A 22,093-nucleotide genomic window follows, 5' to 3' on the forward strand; every position below is an offset into this window, starting at 1 on the left:
AAAAAAAAGAACCATATGGTCGGTTTGGTGTTCACACTTTCATTGAAAGGAGGCTTTGTCTATTCTACTTAAAAATAACTTAGCAATGACATACAAACACGTTTTTGACAGAAAAAGCCACGCGTTTTTCACTTCTACCCTGAGATCCGTGCTACTGTGCCTGCAAAACTCAAGCATGAGTCACGTCTGAGACAACTTTCAGGAATTTCAGGACTCTGTTAGCCCACTCCAAAAGCTTTGGGGCATTAAATTCATATCAACGGGGCTGGGGAAGTAGCTCAGCGGTCTAAGCGCCTGCCTGGCAAGTGCAAGGACCCGGGTTGGATCTCCGGCGCCACGTTCTGTAAGGCCCCACAACTCTGGCCGTGCTTTGCTGGCCGCCAAAACCAGGCGTGGTGGCGCATACCCATAATCCCAGCGCTGCGGAGGCTGCGACAGGAGGATCACTAGGAGTCTGAGCTGCGTAGTGAGACCCTGTGCCAAATAAATAAAGATTATTTTTACAAAATTCATATCAATAAATATGACTACTGAGGAGAAGAACAGAACCTCAAAAGAAATCTCAAAACACACTTGTGTCGAGTCTCCTAATGTTCCTGAGCCTGAGGACTGAGTCTGTGGTGCGGCTTCTGGCTAGATAGCCCTGGTTAGTCACAGTGGCGCTTTTTCAAGGGTGGCTGGATCTAGAGTGTGCAATGCTGGGATTAACGGTGTGTGTTCACTGAAGCAACTCACTGACTGGCTCAGCACCACCCTAATCCTGGTAGCCTTGAGAAAACAAAGGGGGCAGGAAGAAGCTGCTATGGCCCCTTGCCTGCTTTGCCACCTTCTGCCCATCATGGTCTGTCTTTCCTCTGAGATGTCCTGTGCCAGGCCACCCCGCCTTGGAGACAGCCAGTTATGGACTGGAACAAGCTGTGGTCTATGTAAACCTTTCCCCTTTTAACTTTGTGCATCAGGTATTTTTGTCTCAGCAATGAGAGAAAAATAACGAAGGCATTCCTCATTTCATGGTCCCTTGCTCCCTCCAGGAGCTGCGCAAACTGTCTCGAAGGTGGGGACTCTCAAGCCTATCCTGCGCTGCAGCTGGACACTTCCGAGTCAGCCTCTCCCACTCCGCGCACTCAGCGAGGCAGGAGGCCTGGGGGTCCAGCTTCCAGCCCATCTAGAACAGGCTGATTTCACCACCTCCTGTGGAGACTGAGCTACCAACTGCACCCTGAGCCTGGCCAGCTCCCACCGCCTCCGAGCTGGTCTCCCAGTCTCTCAAAATATCCACCTGGGTGGTCCTTGCCGGAAGTGACATCATTTCACCCTCCATTCAAAACCACCCAGTGATTCTACATCTAATTGGAGGAAAAGGCACAGGTCTTTCAAGGGCCTGAAAGGGTCATGGAGACACTGAAACCCTTCCCAGATCATCTTTGGAATAACTGAAACACAGCTGTTGCAAGTGTTCTTGGCAGACTGACCACAGCTGTCACCATCTCCAGAGATGGCCTCAGCTAGAAAGTCACCTCACCCAAGGTCAGGGAGTCATCCCAGGACAGCAGCCATGCTCACTGCCTAAGCCACATGGCTTTATCCAGTCCTGGACACCTCGCCTGCATAGGGACTACTGAGAAAGGCCATTTGAGGTCCAGCCTGCAGGGTGCCTGCTGAGAGGAGGCTGGGCCTGTCTCACGGCTGGATCCCTGCATCTGTTCTGCCCCCTGCACTCCTGTCCTTCAATCCCACCCCAACAGCACCACCAGCAAACAGCTGGCGCACAGCACGCCTGCTGCCCCTGCTGCAGAGCCAGCTGGCAGCTAGGCCCTCCGTGACGCCCGCTCAGGGCTCACCAACCCTTGGCTCCCACAGTAAGCCAGGAGCTCTGCTCTTTCCTAAAGAAGACAGGCAAGGCTCTGACTGGAGTTGTGCGCAGCACTGTCTCTCCTACAGCCCACTCTTCTCACCTCCTTCCCATTCTGCCCAGATGCCCCCTTCCATACAAGCAGACCCTGATGCACCAGAGGAACAAGCCAGAGAGCAGTTTTGAGAATGTGTTTCTTTGTACATTTGCATGTTTCTGGGGGTGTGTTTCCTTTTGAAGAAACCACAGTCATTCTCTAGAAAGGAGTTTGAAAAGTGTTTTAGATACATACGGCAGAGCAGGCAGGATGCAGGCTTAACCTCACAGGCCTGGGCTTGACAGCGGTGCTTGGGCTACTCAGCCTTCTTCCTCTAGCTCTGAAGCAGGGGTGATGGCATCACCTCTTTGCAGAAAGGTTGTGAGGATTGAATGGCGCTGCACAGGTAACAGGCTGAGACAAAGAGCCATGAAAGCTTGAGCGTTGCTGAGGAAGGGTCCTAAGAAAGCCCATACGCCGAGAGCTCTGCTGAGGGGATCTGCAGCATGCCTTAGGCTGGAGCCTGGAGCCCAGGAAATCAGCTTCTCTGCTAGGCTCAGCTCAGCCAGTGGTCCTATAGAGGGGACCAGTCCTCAGAAGCAATTGTCACCCGCAGGTCACAGTGAGCCCAGCCGAAGACCCAGCCCAGGAGATGCCGAATAGAGCAGCCTGGGCAGTCACATGCAAAGTCCCAGATGTTTGCTCTTTTTGCATTGATGTCAATTATTTCAGACTTTATTCTAATCTCTGAGGCTCGTGTTAAAAAAAAAAATCACATAGAATTTCAAATACCTGGGTCTATATATGTTATCAGAAGAGCTTTAAACTTTAAAACCAGCCATATGCCTGATTTTTGAGATTAGAGGCCTAAATCTTTTCATGTACTTTCAACTCAAAGTTTCTGTATTTTTTTTCCATTTCTATGAAATGAATTCACTTGATTTTAAAATAAAACAATAACTCCTCTGACACCTCAACTATTCCTACGTTGCTCACATCCATTTATCTATTGGAGTGAAACGTCCTTGTCCACAACCTCAACTGCACGTGCCTGACTGACTCCAAAGGCCGAACTGGAGCCCCAGCCCGCCCAGCAGAGGTGATGGGCCACCTACAAGGTGGCGCTACTGGAAACCACGAAAGCACAACATCTGCCACTGCTCTGCATTTGCCTTTACAGATTGATCTGGAGATCCTATGATAGTCCATTTCTTTATTTCTAAAGAGATAAATATGCAATCCTGTATTGAAGGGAATAAACAGTGTTCATTTTGGAGATGTCATTATTAAAACCATTATTTTGCAATTATACATTAAAGGAATAATTGCACCATTTTTCAATAATAATAACAGTAGTAAATGGTTCTATAAGAGGATGGAGAGAGCAGACAATGACCCCACAGTGCAACCTTGCCGGAAGTTCCTACTACTGTGTGCTTGGGAGACCTCGAATGCTGATGGAGATCGACAGCGTTACCCCTGTATTCTGCAGATGCCCTTGTTGTGTGTGGAAATATCGATGCCTAGAGTAAGGCAAATGTGGGAAACTACCTTCTATTCTCATAGTAAACGTGTGTGCATGCATGCATGAGGTGTGTGTGTGTGTGTGTGTGTGTGTGTGTGTGTGTGTGTGTGTTTCCTCCTGGGAAAGTCAGTGGTCCATCAGATTATCCAGGTTTCCTTAAGCTGATATTCTAGAAATTGCCTTAGCATTTCCAAGTTGCCGGTCTGAAGATGTTAGGCACTCCTTCGATTTTTCTTCATAGCTTTATACAATTTAATATCCAGGCTTGGGAAACTGGAGAGTTCTTCCAGGTCAAACAGCTCCTTAAATCTATCTACAAATTTGTTTTCTTTCTCCAACCTGAATTTCATAGCCCAGAGGATGATGGTAGTTTCTCTGCACAGGTGGTCAAAGGTAGCAAGGAGTTCTTCCAGGAAAGGATGAGCATAGACAACATCTGCTGCCAGGACATAGTCGAAATTATTGGAAGACCTGGGAAAGTTCTTCTCCAAAGCGACGCCCCAGGAGAGTTCTTTAACCTGAGGCATATGCTTGCACTTCATTTTAGTGTTTCGGGAAATGTTATACTGCAGGTTTCCAAGTAATTCAGGCAAATCTGTAGCAGTCACATAAGCTCCTGCAAAACAAAGTTTGGTAGAACCAGTAACCTGGAACCCTTACAGAATGAGGTCAAGCCATTGGGGTTCACTCTGTGATTCTGCACGATTGCTAGACCTAGAGAAAGACTGGTCAGCACGCATAGATCACCCTTTCACAAACATGTTAAAGCAGCTCTGTGAACACCTTAAAAAAAAAAAAAACTAGAGTTCAATCATATTTTTATACACTATTGAATTATTTTTTGTTTGCCCTGTCTTTTACTTTGTTTCTATTTCATTATAAATGTAAATTTGTCCACCAAAAAGACATCATAAAGTCTGAGATCATAGATACAGCACAAGATGTTTAAATGAGGGGTACAAACAGTTTCTTAGCTAGAAGGGAATAATAATAGTCATGTTCAGGCATAAGTTTGGCCACAATGTGTCTTACAAAATTTTGGCTTTAAAATGAGCTTTGAGCATAACAGAACCTGGAAATAAAGCTAAGAATGGCCAGTTCCGTAACCTCAGACAGGCACAGAATACGACAAGGAACAGGAAGGAAGAACTGGAAAAGAAGTATGGTTTGGCTCAGAAGAAGGTAGAACCCAATGTTAGCCACAGGTCAAGTTTCTCTGAACACTGATTGGAGAAGTTTTTTGTGTGCGTGTATGTGTGAAAGTAGTACAGTGGTAAGAAAATGTGCACATTATTGGTGGATCGTGGAAATGTGAGCCTTTGCATTCCGGGATGAGTAAATGTACAGTTTTCTACAAGTCTTTTTAACTTCCAAGATAAGGAATACATCTTGCTCAGGCTGAGTGTAAACTATCTGACTGTTGCTTTTAAGAACCTGTATCGAGAAAGGTGAACATCAGCACTTCAGAGTACTGGCTACACACACTCTCGTCTTGATGTTTGTTGCAAGTCAAACAAACTCACTGAAGGAGAGATCAATTCTTTGTAATAAAAGAAATGACTTGCCAAGACACAAATTCTGCTCCTGGATCAGAAGCCTTTCAGCATAAATCAATAGTACCTCTGGCCCTACCCACATTAAGTGGAACGGTGACCCTGGAAAGCAGGATCAGGTCAGAGAAATTAAATATATATATATATATATATGAAGACTTCAAAGGTCCCCCATCTCTTCAGTGCTTAGAAAGTAGTAATTGCTAAAACTTGAACTCTTCTCAAGAGTTTAGAGTGCCAGGTGTGCACTTCTGAAAATGAAAGAAATCAAGAGCCATTTGGGTAGTGCCCATCAGAGAAGGCAGCTAAGTTAAGGCACTGAAAGAGATAAAACCAAGAAAGGCAGAGCTGAAGCAGGACCCAGCACACAGAGATGATTGCAGGGCCAGTGGGAAAAGGTGCAGGGAGAGAAGTAGGGGCTGTAAAATAAGAACGGGGAAGAACTGCAAAAATAAATCCAAGAATAAGCATCTAAAAATAAAAGCAGGCATGATTTTTATGTGATTTATAGCACTCCTCTATTTAATAGATTATGCTTTGTAAAATCATAGGACTTTAAAATTCAAAAGTAACCTATAGTTACCTATAAACATTAAATTCATGCTAAAAATCTAAAGCACTCACCTCAAAATCAGTATCAATAGACTATCAAACCCTAGTATTAACCTAGGCATGCTGGCACAGGCCCGTAATCCCAGCACTTGGGCAGCTGAGGTGAGAGGATCACTCCACGAGTTTGAGGGTAGCCTGGGCTACATAAGCAAGTTCAAGGCCAGCCTGGGTCACACACTGAGACCCTGTCTCAAAGAAAAAGAGAAATAGCTACGTCTAGCACTTCACACATCTCCTCTCCCAACCAGGATACTTTAGTACAGCTCCCAGTTCTCCACATAAGGCCTGTGACCTAGCATTCTATGGGAATAACTGATACAAATAACAGCACATTCTGGAAAGATACTGGCAGAGCGATTTTAATGCTTGCAGAATTTCTTAATAGAACTTCGAATCATCAAGGAGCTACCAATGAGCCTGAGTCGTAGCACTTCGGATGGTGAAAGTAACGGACGTTATGTGACCATGAACTTCTCCAATCTCACTCACTCCAACACACCTACTTACCGAGTAAACTTGCCACAATGGAAAGCAGCCCAGTCCCAGCTCCAATTTCAATCACATTTTTGTCCACCATATTATATTGCTTTGCATTTGTTTCCAGGAAATGGCACAGAACAAGGGCCTAGGGAGATATAAATTTTAAAAGTTTGTGTTTGGCAGAAAGTAACAGAAAGCAAAATCAAGCCCCATAAAGTAAATATAACGCATCTGAGCAAGAGCGTCAGTTTGAGGGTTCACACACATGACTGCAAGAAGTTACTGTCAGAAGCACATCCTCAGCTGGCTTTCCAGCGTTGTTGGGAGGAAGGAGAACTAACTCAAAATGCAGAATTCAGTTGCTTAAGTTTGACCATCTTTAAGGGAAATAAGTTCTAATAACACCAGTCATTCCCAAGTAGCATGTGAGTTTGAGGAAGGTGGTAAAGGCGGATCTGCCACCTTTAAGGACTAGTTTGTAAATGAGCAGGGCTTTTAGGAATATTCTGCAGATGAGACTCATGCAGATGTTATACTAATTTCAATGCAAATGGCTCCTGTAAAATGGGAGATAAAATGTTCACTTTTCTAGACTCTCATAGTCATTAAAAAAACAGAAATGGTTAAAAAAAATTATACTTATACTGCCAGTTTCAATGGTCAGAGACAGCCTTAATTGGCTGATGGAATTTCCCAATAGTGTGATTTCAAACTGTGACTTCTTGAGGTCACAAAGTGAGCCGTGCAGCCTCTTTGCTTCCTCCAAGTAGAACACGACAACCAACAAGACTGACTGGAGGGGCCGGGGAGATGGCTCAGTAGGATAAGCGCTTGACTGGCAAATGCAAGGATCTGAGTTCAATCCCCAGTTCTGCAAAAAAAAAAAAAAAAAAAAAAACTGACTGGAGAATAACCACAATGAAGCAAATTTTGTACAAAATTATACCGAGGGCCAAACAACAGCACCATAGCAATCTGTGGCTTCAGCAATCCTAATCTCATGTCCAACAAAATGGAAGCCTTCCCAGGGAGTATTTGTTATCAGAGTTGGAATAAAACATCTTGACATGATCTCTGTAACCACCTGCTTGTCATCACACTCGTCTCTGGTCTCTGAAAAGAGAGAAAAGCAATGACTGTGTGAGTAAATCCACACAAGAGCCGAATCTGTTGGAACTGCAGCGTTTGTACTTGGTGACCTTGGAGCATTCACTGAGTCTAAGTGAGATAAAGCAGTAAGGCTAGCAATTTCAAAACACCTCAGAATACAAGGTAACATTTCATCTGTCCGAATGTCAACACTGTTCTGACGTTTACTAGAGTTTATAGCAGCACTGTCCATCTTTGCAGTGCTAAATAGAACACACAATAACTGATACTCTTTTTTAAGGAATTATGTTTCCAGAATCACAGATCAGATCATCTAGAGTAACAGAAAGCTCGGCGGTGGTGTGAGATCATGGCCATCTATAGGGCCAAATAGCTGAGTAACGGACCGTGCATGGTCTATTCCTTATGACACGCTTTTACTGACTACAGATATTTAAGACCGCCCTATAATAGACACTAGCATTGCTGTTATTCATTCTGATGGCCTGGTTTCAAGGGAGTTTGTGACGCCTTAACATCTGCGACATTTCACAAGGCTAATAAGCAGCCTAATGCCAGCTACTCAGGACGCTCGTGCACACAGGGCCGTGTAACATGCACTGTAATGCTTCATTTAACTGTTACCACAGCCTTGTGAGATATACATCCTTATTTTTCAATTTTATGAATAACAAAGCTAAGACTGAGACAATTATAGCAACTTGACCGACCTTGTATGACATAAATGTAAGCACCAAAAGTTGAGCTTCCTTTATGTTTATTTTGAAGTCTTCCCTATAAAGTATATAAAAAGCTGTAACTTAAAAAAAACTAATTGTCTCTAAGAATTTATGGACTAGTTATGCAAAATGTGAACAATAGAAGAACTTACATCCAATGGTGTTGGCAGACAAGAAAATGTACGTAGAGTAGCACACTGACCTATTTTGGATCATGAAACAGACAAAACAAGACTACCACATAATCAAATCGTGCATGTGTGGTGCAGGCTTAAAAATTCTATATTCAATGAGGAAAAGGGAAACACAGCGACTGAGGCTACTCAGGAATGGCTTCATAAAAGAAGTCTGTCTTCCATTTAACCTTTGATGCAGTACATGATTGTCACTGAGGGAGAAGTTACTTGTCACACCAATCCCTAAAAGCCACTGATCCTTCCAGTCTTGCTCCTGCTGTGTGAGTTAGACCAGGCTGGACTCCTGACAGCTGCTTCTCCACTCTACACTCACAAATCCAGGCTTAGGGTCCTCCAGAAGAGGAGATGGGGAGAAAGACCGACCATAAATGTAAAGAAGCAACAAAGAGATGAAAACTCTTCCCAAAAAGGACAAACAGCTTGTAATTCCAAAGATTTGTTTTCAAAATGCAAGCAAAGCAACTTTAGTTCTCTAGATACTCAATTTCGTCATATGACAAAACTGTGCAGAAGGCAGGTGTGTGTTGGGTACAGTGCTGGATGATGGGAACATGGCATCCAACCAGACACGGTCCAGACACAGAGAAGTAGAAATACATAGCCACAATTCATCTAGAGCTCAGCAGTACAGGTGATAGCTCATAGAAGCCTCATGAAGAAATACTGGATTGGACATAAAGCAGATGTTCCCAAAATATCCCCAAAACTTTAATTTGGCTTTAATTCCTACCTACAGAGTCCCTTGTACCAAGTTCATGGTCTTCCATCCAAGTAGTAACAAGGACCAACCCTGCTTAGCTTCCAGTCAGACAAGATGAGGAATATTTAGGGCCAGAGAACTTTCTAATAAGTGGCACATTCTCATTTTGCCCTGATAAACTTGTTTTTGTGGTCCCTGCGATTGAGCTAGGGTCCTTGTGCTTGTCAGGCAGGTACTTAAGCCACTGAGCTATATCCCCCATCCTCTGATAAAAACCTCTGTCCATGGTATGATTTACTGATATTAAGATATGACCACATTTCTAGAAAACAAATGTGATGGAGGCACTGAGTATTTTAGAAGAAAAATGTAATTGAAGGTATTGCCAGGCTAGGTTGAAGTGGATTGGATCTGATAATAATAAGATCACATTTGGGAAAAGTTTATCGGCACAATTTACTGGGTGGCAGAGAGCTTTAGCCATGAGTCAAAAGCACAAATGACTGTTAGAAAATCTAGCACATCCCAGCTACTTTCTAGAAAGAAGGTAGCAAAGACTCTTCTATTTTGCGCTAGACAGCACACTGCTGTTTCCATGTGTCGTGGAAGAAGCTCCATTTCAGAAGGCTCCATGAAACAGAGAAATCTTGAAATGCAGCCAGGCCCAGTGAAATAGCTCAGCAGACTGAGTGCCTGCTTAAGCAAGCATAGGGACTGGGTTTCAACCCGTGGCACCACATGCCAAAGCAGCTGTGCCCCCAGGGGTGCTGAGCCAGCCACCGAGTCCAGGCATGGTGGCACATGCCTGTAATCCCAGCCCTGGGTAGGCCGAATACAGGAGGATCACTATGAGTCCAAACTGCGTAGTGAGACCCTGTATCAAATACATTAAAAAAGAAAAGAAATTCAGCCACAGGACGACAATTTGGGTATGCCCACCACAACACACCCTTGAGGGAATACAAGAGGTTTTACAACTTCAAAAGATTAGAAAATATAAAATTAGTGATGTGTATTGTGTGTGTGTGTTCTACTTAGGATCCAGAGAGAAGAACACCAACTTAGCTACAGCTTAGCATTCCACTTGTGCACTACCGCAAACTCTGACCTGCAACAAGATGCAGAGAACATAGAAATATGAAAAATTGACATTCGTCAGCAAGAGCCATCACTTCTAATGCATTTCACTTGACTGTTTAAGTGACTACGAGTATTCACATTCAGGAAGAGCTCCAAGAACCGAATAAGACTGGCAATATGTTTTATTTGAACTTTAACTTTCATTTCTCTATACGCACTTGGCATACTAAGATTGAAGGAGGGGGAGGGCATCATCAGCTGTGGAGTCCTTTAGAACGTTAATTGCTTCCCTGACCTTTAACTGGCGGTGTCCTCGTGGGCCTCCTTGCCTACTCCTTGTAAATGTAGCACTTCTTTGACAAGTCACCTAAAGTATCAGGGATTAATAGATGTTAGAGGACACCAAATCCCAGGAGCATCTCCTAAAGTCCCAGTCTTTGATATAAAAACTGTGCCAGTGAGTATTTACTGGTACAGCTGACACCTTTGACTTTGCGTGCTCTTTTGAAGCTTAGTTGGCCAGGTCAGTGCTCCATCTAACACGCAGGTGACAAATGAGTTCCTGGCTTTGGACTCTGTCTCTCTGAATAAATAGAGCTAGCCATTTCCTTTGATCATGACCACATCTTTACCTCCATAAGGAAATGAAGCTTTGAAGTCATATAGAACCATATTGTGATGAGTAAAAACTATACATTCTAAAGGATCTTCCAAGAGATTTTACGAAACAAGTAGAGCCACTACTGGTTGTGTATAGACCCTGAAATACAAGTCAGTCAATTACATATGGTAATTCAAGATCAATTATACCTCTAGAATGTTTTGTATCACACAAAATATTATCAGGTTCAAAAATTTGAATTGATAATATACTGATATTCTTACTACATCTAAGTACCATGAAAATATTGCAGACATTTGATAAAAGTAACCCTTGTGAAAATTAACATAATTTTTATGATGAAACCAAAATGGGTTGAATTTGGCTACTTAAGACAATTTGTTTAAAGAGGAATATGGTGTTTCTCAGCTCACAGTAATAAAATAGTTTCTTTTGAAGTAATCTGTAAAACTTAAGACAAAATTTTCATCACAAAGAAAAGCAGTGAAACTTTGTCTAGCTATAATACATGAGGTTTTAAAATCAAATATGCACACACACACACACACACACACAATTATTTCCATCTTAAAATACTGGCTTCTCTTTCCCAGCATGAACTTCTGCTTAAAGATTTGGAAGCAACCATTTTATATAGTAGTAATTATTTTCTTAAATCAAAAGGCATGTTTAATATTAACTTTCAGTATTAACAACAGCATTTCGAGGTTACTAGCAAGGCTCTCATCTAGAATTTAGCAGGATGTGTGCATTCTATGGACACCCCTAGAGCAGCTCTGGTGCAATAAGAGGGAGGAAGCTGTGCTCCACACACAGCCCACGACACACAGTCCACGACACACAGCCCACGACACACAGTCCACGACACACAGTCCACGACACACAGTCCATGACACACAGTCTACGAAGAACACGCTTCCTAACTTATGTGCTTCACTATCTATAGAGTATGGGATTGAATGCTGAAAATATTAATTAATTAGCAGATAGCATTTGGGTTTTAGTTAAGATTTAAAGAATAATTTCCTCCAAAACTTAGCAACATCATCATGTAATGGAACTCTAATATATATAATATGTGTATATATATACATATACATATACATATACATATATATATGTTACACACACATATATATATACATATATATAAAGGAATATCTTTTCCACATATATTGTCTCTTTTCTTTTTATTATTCAGGTCCCAGGACAATTAATGAAAACTTGGCTATGTCACACACAAACTGGATCTCAGGTTCCCTATGTAAAAACAAAATTCCTGATACCTGTACTTTTGAAGAAAAGCTCTCTACTCTGGCCTTAGCATATTATTTTCTTGATTCGATGTTTCAATATTATTCAAAAGGCTGTAAATAACGCAGCGCCAAGACCTAGACTTACAACTGTGCTCTGCGTTGGGCCTGTCCATTTTGAATGCTTCTTCATGCGAAGTCTGCACATCACCTGCTTGCAATCACACCTCTGCTGACATGGTGTAAAATCTCGCGGGTGCTCTTGTTCTCCCGAGAGCTAAGGCACTTCAAGCATGAAGTGAAAATTAGCAAGACAGCCCCATTGGGGTGGTGATTAGCTTGAGGAGAATTCAGTATGAACTGACTTCAGCACTGAACTGCAGCAAGCCTTCTAAAATAGAGGTTCTGTCTATATTCTTTTCTTTTATAACTTAAGGTCAGTAAGAACAATAAAAATGGAAGGGTCAGAGCACAGAAGCACACCCAAATGGGGAGAGGGTGGCTCACTAGCTCTTTAATAGCTATGACAAGTGAATTCAAGAGCCGATCTGAAGGCTGTCATGAAAGCCTGTCAGCAAAATTCGAAGTAAAAACCACTTTCCTAAGTGAAAGAGACTGCCAGTCAACTGATCTTTTATTCAAAGATGACTGTCATATGCTTTGTACAAATTCCTACAGATTACAAAAAAAAAAAAAAAAAAAAAGTCCAAGATATTTTCAGATCACTAACTGGCCACAGCTGACCTGAAATACACAATGCTGAACACCCAGCAAGTCAAGATCAAGGGCCCCTATGCTGAAATGTATTCCACGAATAATTTTTGATCGATGTTTTGCTTCATTGCAGAAATGTATGGTCTGTAACTAATGTAGACCAAACAATACTACATTTCATGTCTCTATAGCACCCCTTAAGTTCATCTTTAACGATATGTCTCAGGATTCAAGTGGAAAGAAAAAAAAAGAACCTGAATTAGTTTCTCTTAAATTTTGCTACTTGAATCATGGAAGGGAAAGACATCTCCCAAATGTCAATGACATTTAGTAAGTGTTAAGAAGAGACATCTTTAAGATGCTACAGAAGCAACACCAATTCATATAATTGGGAAGTGAATCTTAGAGGACTCATATGTCCTCGGGGAGCTGTGAGAAGCTCAAGGTGCAAGTTGGATCACTGCAGAAAATATTCCTGAAGAAGGAGGTTGACATGGGACCTCTATAAGGTAAGAAGAAAACAGGAAGATGTCTGGGTGAGGGCCGGACACGTATAGGTGTGATACTTAAGAAATACACGTTGTCACAATACCTGAAAGACAGCAATGTTAGAAGCTACTTGGGAGGCTGTTGGAATTCTAGACAAAAGACAGCAAGGGTCAGAGTGGATGCCACAGCAGGGAGTGAAGGGTGAAGTAGAAATCTGTGTGGGCTTGTTGTAGCTTCTCCTACACATGGGGATAGCAAATGCCATTCACACCTGACACTTGGGTCTGAGTTTTGAAGAGATATGAAGTAAATTGGTACATTCAAGAGTCATTTTTATTCAATATGTGCAATATCAGCCTTATTTAGTAGATATGCTTTTTTTTTTTTTTTTTTTTTTGGTGGAACCAGAGGTTGAACTCAGGCCCTTGTGCTTGCCAGGCAAGCGCTTATTGTACTGAGCCATCTCCCCAGCCCTATTTTTTCACTTTTAAACACTTAAAATGTGTTAATGAGTGATCCTCACACTAGTAAGTGTAGGTGTTACATAGTCCCCCAACTAGTTCAAGGGATAATATTGCCTCAGGTGGCAGTTTCATAGGTTTTCCAACTAAAGGTAAGATTATTTTAATAAACTCATCTTCATACATTAAGACAATATTATTCATATAAGCCACATTGCTCATTAATCCACTTCTATAAAGAGTTATAAGAATCTTCTCCAGAGATTTTATGATACTCTGAGTAGAGCTTAACACAAGGTCCTAAAGGTAGTCAACTGGCTGCTGGCCAGAAATACAAGACCCTCATTTTTTTTTCATTTATTTATTGGATGCAGGGTCTTAATACACAGCTTGACTTATAGTGATCCTCCTGTCTCAGCCTCCCCAGTGCTGGGATTATAACCATGCCACTATGCCCAGTTTTGAGGCTGGCATAGCATGTGGTACCAGGCATCAAACTAGGGTCCTTGCACTTGCAAGATGTTTAGACTGCTGAGCTATCTCCCCAGTCCTCAAAGTCACTCTTGATTTTTTTTCTTTCCATGTCTTTCACATCTAACTTATTACCCACAGCTCTTAATTCTTAATCTAAAACATCCGCTGGAAAAAGACTTGTAATTATAAACTGTAAATTAAGATCAGAAGTATCAATATAGACTCGTGAATTAAAATATATGTGTGTGTCTATCCCCTCTAGCTCTATCCATTGAAAGAACATAAAGGCAATGGCATTCCTCTAGCAATGTGCATATCTAGATTCCTGGCCTTGGTGTCTGCCCATACAAGACCCTCATGATGAGCTGTTAAAGCCAGCCCACAGTCCTCAGATAACTGTATCCATTTGCTCATTTATTGAACATCTAGGTGCTAGACCAGGTAGACAAACCAACATATGAGCGCGGTAACAGTGGCTTAACGAGACACTTCAAAAATGCAAAATCTCACATCTCGGGGCTGGAGAGATGGCTCAGTGGTCTAAAGCACCTACTTAGAACAAGCTTAGCAAAGCATCAGGGACCGCGGTTCAATCCCCCAGCACCACATGCCAGCCAGGGCCGCCCCCTGGTGGGCTGAGCTGGCCACACACACACACCACTCTCTCTCTCTCTCTCTCTCTCTCTCTCTCTCTCTCTCTCTCAAATAAATAAAAAAATTAAAAAAAAAACACATCTCAGAGGACTAGACAAAGCATTTTATGGGCCTCATGATTCTACGTTTGCCAGGCAAATGAGGTAAGGATGCCACGCCAGACACAGCAAGCGTCAAGAGCCACCTGGCCAGCAGTCTCTCGACCAATTTTCCAATTTGGGAAACTCTGAGAACTAAACTGTGAGATCCGTGGGGGGAATAGCAAGAGATAAAATACTCCATGCCATTCAATTAAGTCTCGATTTTATCCTATAGGAACTGATGAGGCACGGAAGCATTTTAAGCAAAGACAAGTGTGACAAGATTTGAATTTTAAAAATGTCATGTAAGCTCCATTGTGGATAGAGAAATAGAGAAGGTAAAAGAGGTTAGCCCAGAGCGAGGCAGGCAATTAACGGCCATTAACAACACTAGAGAGAAGAAATAGGAAAGTCCAGAATGGAGGCAACTGCAGCCGGAAACAAGGAGTGAAAGGTAGAGAAACTTTAGGGAGGTGAAACCAATAGGGTGTGATGATGGAAAGTGTGAAGACAATGGGCCGAGCCGCCCTTCTGGGAAGCTTAGGTACGCGGAGACAGAAAGTACAGGGCAAGGGGCACGCCCACCAAGGGAAGCGCTCATCTGTGCGCCGTGCGCTGGTCGCGGACGTGGCCGCTCAGCTGCAGAGACCCAGCCTCAAGCGCACCATGCCCAACAGCGCCGCCCGCTGCGGTGATCTCGGTTCCAAGGGACCGCGCTTCCCCACCGGCGCCGACTGGGGCCAGCTCCTGCCACCAGGCAAGCTCTTCTAGCGCCCGTTCTTGCTCAGGCCTCCTGCGAGGCCTGCCTGCCGCCTACTGAGGACCGTGTAGCCGCTGGATGTTCTTCCCTCCTTGTTCTCCACATACCTTTCCCCAAATAAACCCCTTGCATGCTTGATCTCAGTTATGGCAGTTCTGGAGGGGCCGAAATTGACACAGGGAAACGGGCAGGATGTCAAGTAAGCAGTTTGCACAGCCGGCTTGGGCGTCTCTGGGCAGAGGAACAACTGAGCCTCGTGTCGAGGTGCATCTGCTCAAGCCCAGGCCCTCAGGAGATGACGGCCCCATCCTCCCGGGCTGCCTGTGCTCACAGCCAAAGTGGAGCTGTTGGCGTGGAAAAGGCAAACACAGCGCTCTTGAAATTGGTAATTTGGACAAAGCTTTCGACAAAACGGATCAGAATGCAGCCTTGGAAATGCAGCTGAAACATGAAAAGAATTTTTTAGTATTCACCCTAATGCTAGTTTTTAATCTGTGTATGTATAAATGACATGTTATGGTTATTTGTATCTTCTTGCTGTGCTGAAATAGGAGAACTGAGCTCTGGCTGGTTCCAGCTTTTCCAAACACAGGATGTGAAGTATAAGAGAGTTAGGACAAGACAAATCCGTATCACCCAGGACCTGAGAACTGAGTGTTCCTCTTCTTGGAGGAAGTCTTGCCAATGAAATGCCATCTGGCTCTGTTCCTGTAGCACACACTTAATCCCTTTAGCGCTGTGCTTTTGAACATAATTTTAAAGCTTTAATTGGCTATGTAGATGATTATGGGGTCTGTTTGTTCATGTTATAAAATATTTTAATACTAGCTCTGTCGCAACCTTACCTTGAACTTCTTCCATTTTCTTTGTAATTTGCCAAATTATCATGCACACAGTAGAAACCAAGAATTGTTACTAATGGTAATGATAATGATGTAATTTTATTCATAAACCACCCAGAAATTACATCTTTGTTCAAATTACCTAAATGGCTAGATTCTCGAAGTGATTACAACTTGCATCTTCAGGTTTGTAAAAGTTGCTGCAGGAGAACCCCTGGTGTGTGAGCCAGGGAGGCTGCCAAGCCTAGGCATGCGCCCAGCTCGCTCTACCTGAAAGTGCGCTCACCCAGGCAGAAGCCACATGGTGTAGCCAAAACAGGAAGAAGCAGTGCTGCAGTTCTTATGAAATGTACAGAGTGTAAAAATAAGAAAGAGAGCAAGAGAGAGGAGGAAAGGGGAAAAGACAGGGAGAGAGAGGGGGGAGGAGGGAGTGAAAGCAAGAGAGAGGGAGAACAGAGACAGAGACAGAGACAGAGACAGAGACAGAGACAGAGACAGAGACAGAGAGAGGCCCAAAGTAATTAGATTTGTATGAAAATTGCTCTGCAGAGACACAGCAATTCTTTAGCCTATGTCAAGAATGCAGGTCTGGGGCTGTGAGATAGCTCAGCAGACTAAGCACCTGCTTTGGCAAGCATAGGGACCAGGGTTCGATCCCCACTCCCACATGCCACACTGGCCCACCCCCAGGGTGTGTTGAGCCTGTGAATGAGTCTGGGCATGGTGGCGCATACCTGTAATGCCAACACTGGGGAGGCTTACAACAGGAGGATCACTACGATTCTGAGCTGCATGGTGAGACCCTGGACCAAATACATAAAATGAAAAAAACAAAAAATACAGGTCTGCACTTTTATCTCAAACAATCAGGTATATTACATAACCCATGCAGTATCACACTTCACATTTAAGACTCTGTGAAAGTGGTGGGTCAATTTTAATTTTGAACTTGCATTACAGTTCAAACTTAAATTCTCTTTCTATCTAGAGGTCAAATTATATTATGTCTTTGTCACTAATTAATGAATAGCAAAATGGACTATGAGCACATCTTGCAGATGCTTTTCCAGCCTAAGAAAAGAAAATTCATTCAGAATTTTTACATGGAAATATTTTTATCTCTTGGCTAGTTTGTTACCTGAAATAAAATAATTTCAAAGTCACAATCATGTATTTCATGTAGGGTACTTGCGCAAAAACTATTTTTGAAAATCGAAGGAAAACTCTAAATGCTTAGTAAGTCTATAGATTGAATTCATTGCCCATCACAATCATCTCTAACACATCGTCAGGTCCACTGGTGATAGTAGTAGACATGAAGTGCTAGTGGAGATGTTGAAGTTAGAGCACACACACAAGCCAAGACATTAAATGTAATTACTGAAAGTCCTGACCCAAAGTTTGGGTAACAGAGAAACAATGTTCTGGCTTATTTACACATTGATGAGCACTGCAAAAGTGAGCCTTTACAGTCTATGTATTGTTTATCCTAGAAGTGGTTGAATCAGACACACACGCGCACACACACACACACACACACACACACACACCACCTACCTTCTTGACCTTCTGGATCCATCAGGTGGTGAACTACTAAGCGGCTATATTTTGATTCTTTTTGACCATTTCTTGAGAACTAGGGAAATAATACATCAAAATATCAAATAACAATTCAAACTATGTATTAAGTGTATTTATATTTATAAACTTCAGACATAGCTAAGAAAAGTATTTTAAGATATTGCATATTAATCGAGCATGTCTTAAGAAAGACCATCTAAATATCGTCTAGTACAAATGAAGACTGGAAAAATGGCTTCGGAGTGGGAAAGTTTAAAAGCTCCTCAAGGAGGAGGACACCCTGCTCACCAGAGACTGCCTCTGCTGGCATAGAGAGAAGCATCTTCGTCATACTGATTAGCGTGACAGCAGCTCCAAGATCTGAGAGGTGGTCAAGAAACACCAGAAAGAAATGGGTTTTGTTCATTGTGGTGAAAACTGTAACACTAATCTCAAATCAATCCTCCTAGTAATGAATGCAGAGTTCACTTGTCCTCATCAGTGTGTCCTCGGCAAGTCTGCGATGTCAGACAGCCCAACTGCCAGATGGTCTCTCGAGTAGTAGATTCTGCCTCAAGGGGGCCACACCACCCCAGCAAACATTTAAGACTGAATCCACTGCTTTATTCCATTCAAATAGGACAACAGAATTAGCTTAAATGAACTGTTATTCAACCTTTGGAAAACAAAACTCGTGTCTGTACTCCTCAATTTGGTGTCAGAGAACAAATAGCCACTGTATACCATAAGTTAATATAACATTCCTTTCATCCATAAATTCCAAAACACTTTTCACATCCAGAATACTTTTTTTGCAGCATGTCTCAGGAATTTAGAATCCAGATCATTTTTTGTACAGTTCACAAATAAGGAGAACCAAAGGTTCAATAGCCTCACTAACATCACACAGCTAAAATAATAGTAAGACTGCTATTACACTGCTCCCAGTGTAATACCTCTTCCATTAAAGAAAGCAGTCTTTGTTATACCTATATTTCTGAAAACCAATATTGAGTAAATGCTCAGTCTGGGCCAGTGGAAACAACTCAGTGGCATAGGTGCCTAACTGGAATGCACAAGGTCCTGAGTTCAATCCCTAGTACCACAGGGGGGAAAAAAAGAAAAGAAAGAAATCTGGACATACCGAATAGGGTAGCTGAGTTCTAGAAGGTTAAAAGTTATTTCATCCACTTTTGTTTTGCTGCTGAGGCCTCTGGTAGTGTCGGAAATGGGAGCACCAAAGCACACAGCTGACTACTGTACACCCTGGCAGGAAATTCAAGCAGAAGGGATTAAGATCCTGACAGCTGCAGCTGCAGCGCTTCTGGTTATGCAGCAGTGACGTTGGAATGCCCCAACGAGGGGGGCTCGAGAACAGGAAAATGTTCCCGAGTGTCTCATGAACTAAGCTAGAGCTGATCGGAGAGTATAAAGCACTCCTGCAAGTGAGTGAAGACTGTTGGGAGGAAGCAATCCAAGTTTTCCACCTCAGTGCCAAGAGCTATTCTAAGATTCCATGGCTGTGACGTCCTAAGAAACAGGAGCCACGTCCTCTTTAATGTCACCTGTCTAGGTGTGAACACTGCTCTCAGCATCCAGGATTCTCAAGGGTGGGTGCAGCAGTGCTCTGCACCCAGGAATCAAATTACCATGACTTCTTCCCACCCTTGATGGGCAGGCTGGGGGACGGGCACGTCCATCCGCCCACGTGCGTGGAGGGGGGCATCTCAGAGAGCCCTTGGCACTGGAAACAGCCTCCTTATAAAGTTCCAGGAAGACTGCAAAGTTACATGAGGTCTGTGAGTCCACAACTACTTTATACACCAGAATGTAAATACAGGGTTGAACTGAGATCACGTTAATGGACTTGACAGTACAAGAAGTCAGGAAACCTAAGCTTAGGCCTGTCAATAATGAAATTTGCTTAGTATGCTTCTTCACTTCTTTGTCTATAAAACAAAGATAAAAAATGCACATGATGGCATATATGGGATAAATATTGTAGGCTTAAAACATGCTATGAAGTACAAAATCCTAAGTAATGCAAACTATTATTCAAAGGAGTTAATTTTGATCAAAGGACATTTTCTCTTTTTAAAAACAAGAATGAAAAATTGTGTGATGAATAAAAAATCATGTCTTTTTCAAGGAGTTGTTCGAAATATAACGCAATCTTCACTGCTGGATTTCTTAAGAAGCAAAATCTCCAAATCAATCATCTTAACAAATATCATGACAATGATCACTTCAGTTACACTGAACAGTGGAAAATTATGTAGACCTTGCTTTCATCTCTAAGCACCTTATAGCAAATTGTGCTTCTTTTGTAAAGCAGAAAAGTAGGCTTTTAAGTACACACACACACACACACACACACACACACACACTTCTACTACACAGCAACAGAACCATCAAGGAAGTCCAGAACTCCGTGCATTACTGGAGACTGCTGTGAAGGGAAAGAGAAAGACGCCAAGAAGCTGCAGAGCACAACTGGAAGGACACCACAGAGTTTCAGGCAAACTCAGCCACCTAGGGAAAGGAAAGGAGAATGGGGGGCTGGAAAGGCAAGCAGGAAGTGAGCACCCAGGATCCCAGAAAGAGAGGACAGAGTGGACCTGACACTCAGCGCTGACCTTAAAGCCCAGCATTTGCTGATTACGCTGTCTATCACAGAAGGCTAATTCACAAACCATGGAGGCAAAGGACAGAGCAAATCTCAAAGGATGAGAGAAATCCAGCAGATGATGTGCATGCAAAGCTGGCTTCTAGGAACAGGGGGAAAATGGGAACTGAAATCATACAAACCTTGCACACCAGATTTGAATCCACTTAATCCTGACTGGGTTGAGGCTGTCTTCCTCTGTTGCCTGTTAAAATACCTTCTGGGAACCTCTAGAATAAGAGAGCTACAACAGCTACAATTTTGAGTATATAATGGCCAGGATTAAGTCCAAATTTACCAGGTATACTAGGAAATCTAGATATTGAGGTTATTTGGTGTAGGCCTAAAGTAACTGTCTTTAAGACAATCAAAAATAAGGTGGCTGGGGAGATACCTCAGTGGTCTAAGTGCCTGCCTGGCAAGCACAAGGACCCAAGTTTCATCTCTGGTACCACATACTGTGCTGGCCCCACAACTGGGTGTGGTGGGGCATGCCTGTAATCCCAGTGCTGGGGAGGCTGAGACAGGAGGGTTGCTGTGAGTATGAACTGCATAGTGAGACCCTGCAACAAACAAACAAATAATTTTTAAAATATAAAGACAATTATAGTAAAGGACTAGAATGTATGTGAGAGCCAAATCGAGCTGAAAATAATAAATGAAGCAAATAACTCAACATATGGATTTAATGGCAAATATAAGGTAATGAAAAGACTGAGTTAGAAGATAATTTTAGAGAAAAGATAATCATGATCTAAAAAAGTTAAAGGCACTTGAACTTGCTTTTTGCTCTTCTTTATGGCTATATATATATATATATATATATATATATAATGTGTTGGAGGGAACGTGGGGTGATTCACTGTCTTAGCTACCATAAATAGCATCACAATAAACAGGGATACACAGATATCTCTCATATGCTGACTTCAGTCCCTACAGATAAACAGCCAAGAGTAAGATGACTTAATTATTTGGTAGTTCTCTTTTAAGTTTTTAGTTTTTAAGTTACTGCCTTCCAAATTAGTTTTACTAATTTATATTTCCACCAGTAGCATATATGGCTTCCTTTTGCCCACATCTTGGGCCAAGGAGATAGCTCAGTAAAATAAAAGCCTGCCTGGCAAATGCAGGGGTCTGAGTTCAATCCCTGATACTACAAAAAAAAAAAAAAAAAAATACTCCACGTCTTCCCCACGTTTTGCTTAACAGCCATTCTAGCTGGCTGTATTGAGATGGACTCGCAAGGTACTTTTAATTTGCATTTCCCTGGGGGCTACAGCACTGGGCACTTTCACAGATTTATTGTGTATACTTCTTTGGAGAAGTATCTGTTTAGATCAGTTGTACATTTTGATTGGATTATTCTTTGTTAAATTTTTTAGTTCTTTATAGATGAGGTATGATCAAACTATAATGTATAATTTTTTATAACTTATTGTTGTAAAAGACATATTAGTATTATTTCCCCTCAAAATACACCCTTTTGTTTTTTACACACTTATTCTGTCTCTCTTGCCACTTTCTGGAGAAAGTCTGGAAGTCTTTTTGTGTTCCTAGGTGTGTTATCATGGCTACCTTGATGTTCTGAATGGAAACAAAATGTTTAACTCTTGTGGCCACTTTGACTTTGGAGAAGAGGCAGAAATCAGAC

The 22,093-nt window shown here is 42.4% G+C and overlaps 1 protein-coding gene across 3 annotated transcripts; it reads right to left on the minus strand.

Annotated features, from left to right (window-relative positions):
* Positions 1-2,028: 2,028 nt before the first annotated feature.
* On the minus strand, positions 2,029-19,207 carry LOC101573709. Of its 3 annotated transcripts, none has more exons than XM_023715256.1 (5): positions 18,919-19,207; positions 17,772-17,850; positions 7,144-7,172; positions 6,087-6,204; positions 2,029-4,030 (listed from the first exon to the last, which is right to left on the minus strand). In XM_023715256.1, exons 2-5 carry the CDS (start codon positions 17,791-17,793, stop codon positions 3,627-3,629), a joined length of 573 nt encoding a protein of 190 aa, XP_023571024.1. In that variant the 5' UTR covers positions 17,794-17,850; positions 18,919-19,207; the 3' UTR covers positions 2,029-3,626. The 3 variants fall into 3 exon arrangements, with proteins under 3 accessions (XP_023571024.1, XP_023571022.1, XP_023571023.1); XM_023715254.1 differs by having other exon boundaries at positions 7,006-7,172; XM_023715255.1 differs by lacking the exon at positions 18,919-19,207 and adding an exon at positions 18,084-18,286 and having other exon boundaries at positions 7,006-7,172.
* Positions 19,208-22,093: the final 2,886 nt, after the last annotated feature.

The sequence above is a fragment of the Octodon degus genome, unplaced genomic scaffold (assembly GCF_000260255.1).
Source record: "Octodon degus isolate 3935 unplaced genomic scaffold, OctDeg1.0 scaffold00039, whole genome shotgun sequence".
NCBI classification, from domain to species: Eukaryota; Metazoa; Chordata; class Mammalia; order Rodentia; family Octodontidae; genus Octodon; species Octodon degus.

Excerpts from the sequence above, each read along its gene's own strand:
- LOC101573709 (XM_023715254.1), bottom strand. The coding sequence starts at position 17,793 with ATGGATCCAGAAGGTCAAGAAG. Across the intron at positions 7,173-17,771 it reads GGATCCAGAAGGTCAAGAAG|AGACCAGAGACGAGTGTGAT; the intron begins GTAGGTGGTGTG and ends CTCTCTTTTCAG. Across the intron at positions 6,205-7,005 it reads GTGCTGTTGTTTGGCCCTCG|GCCCTTGTTCTGTGCCATTT; the intron begins GTATAATTTTGT and ends ATATCTCCCTAG.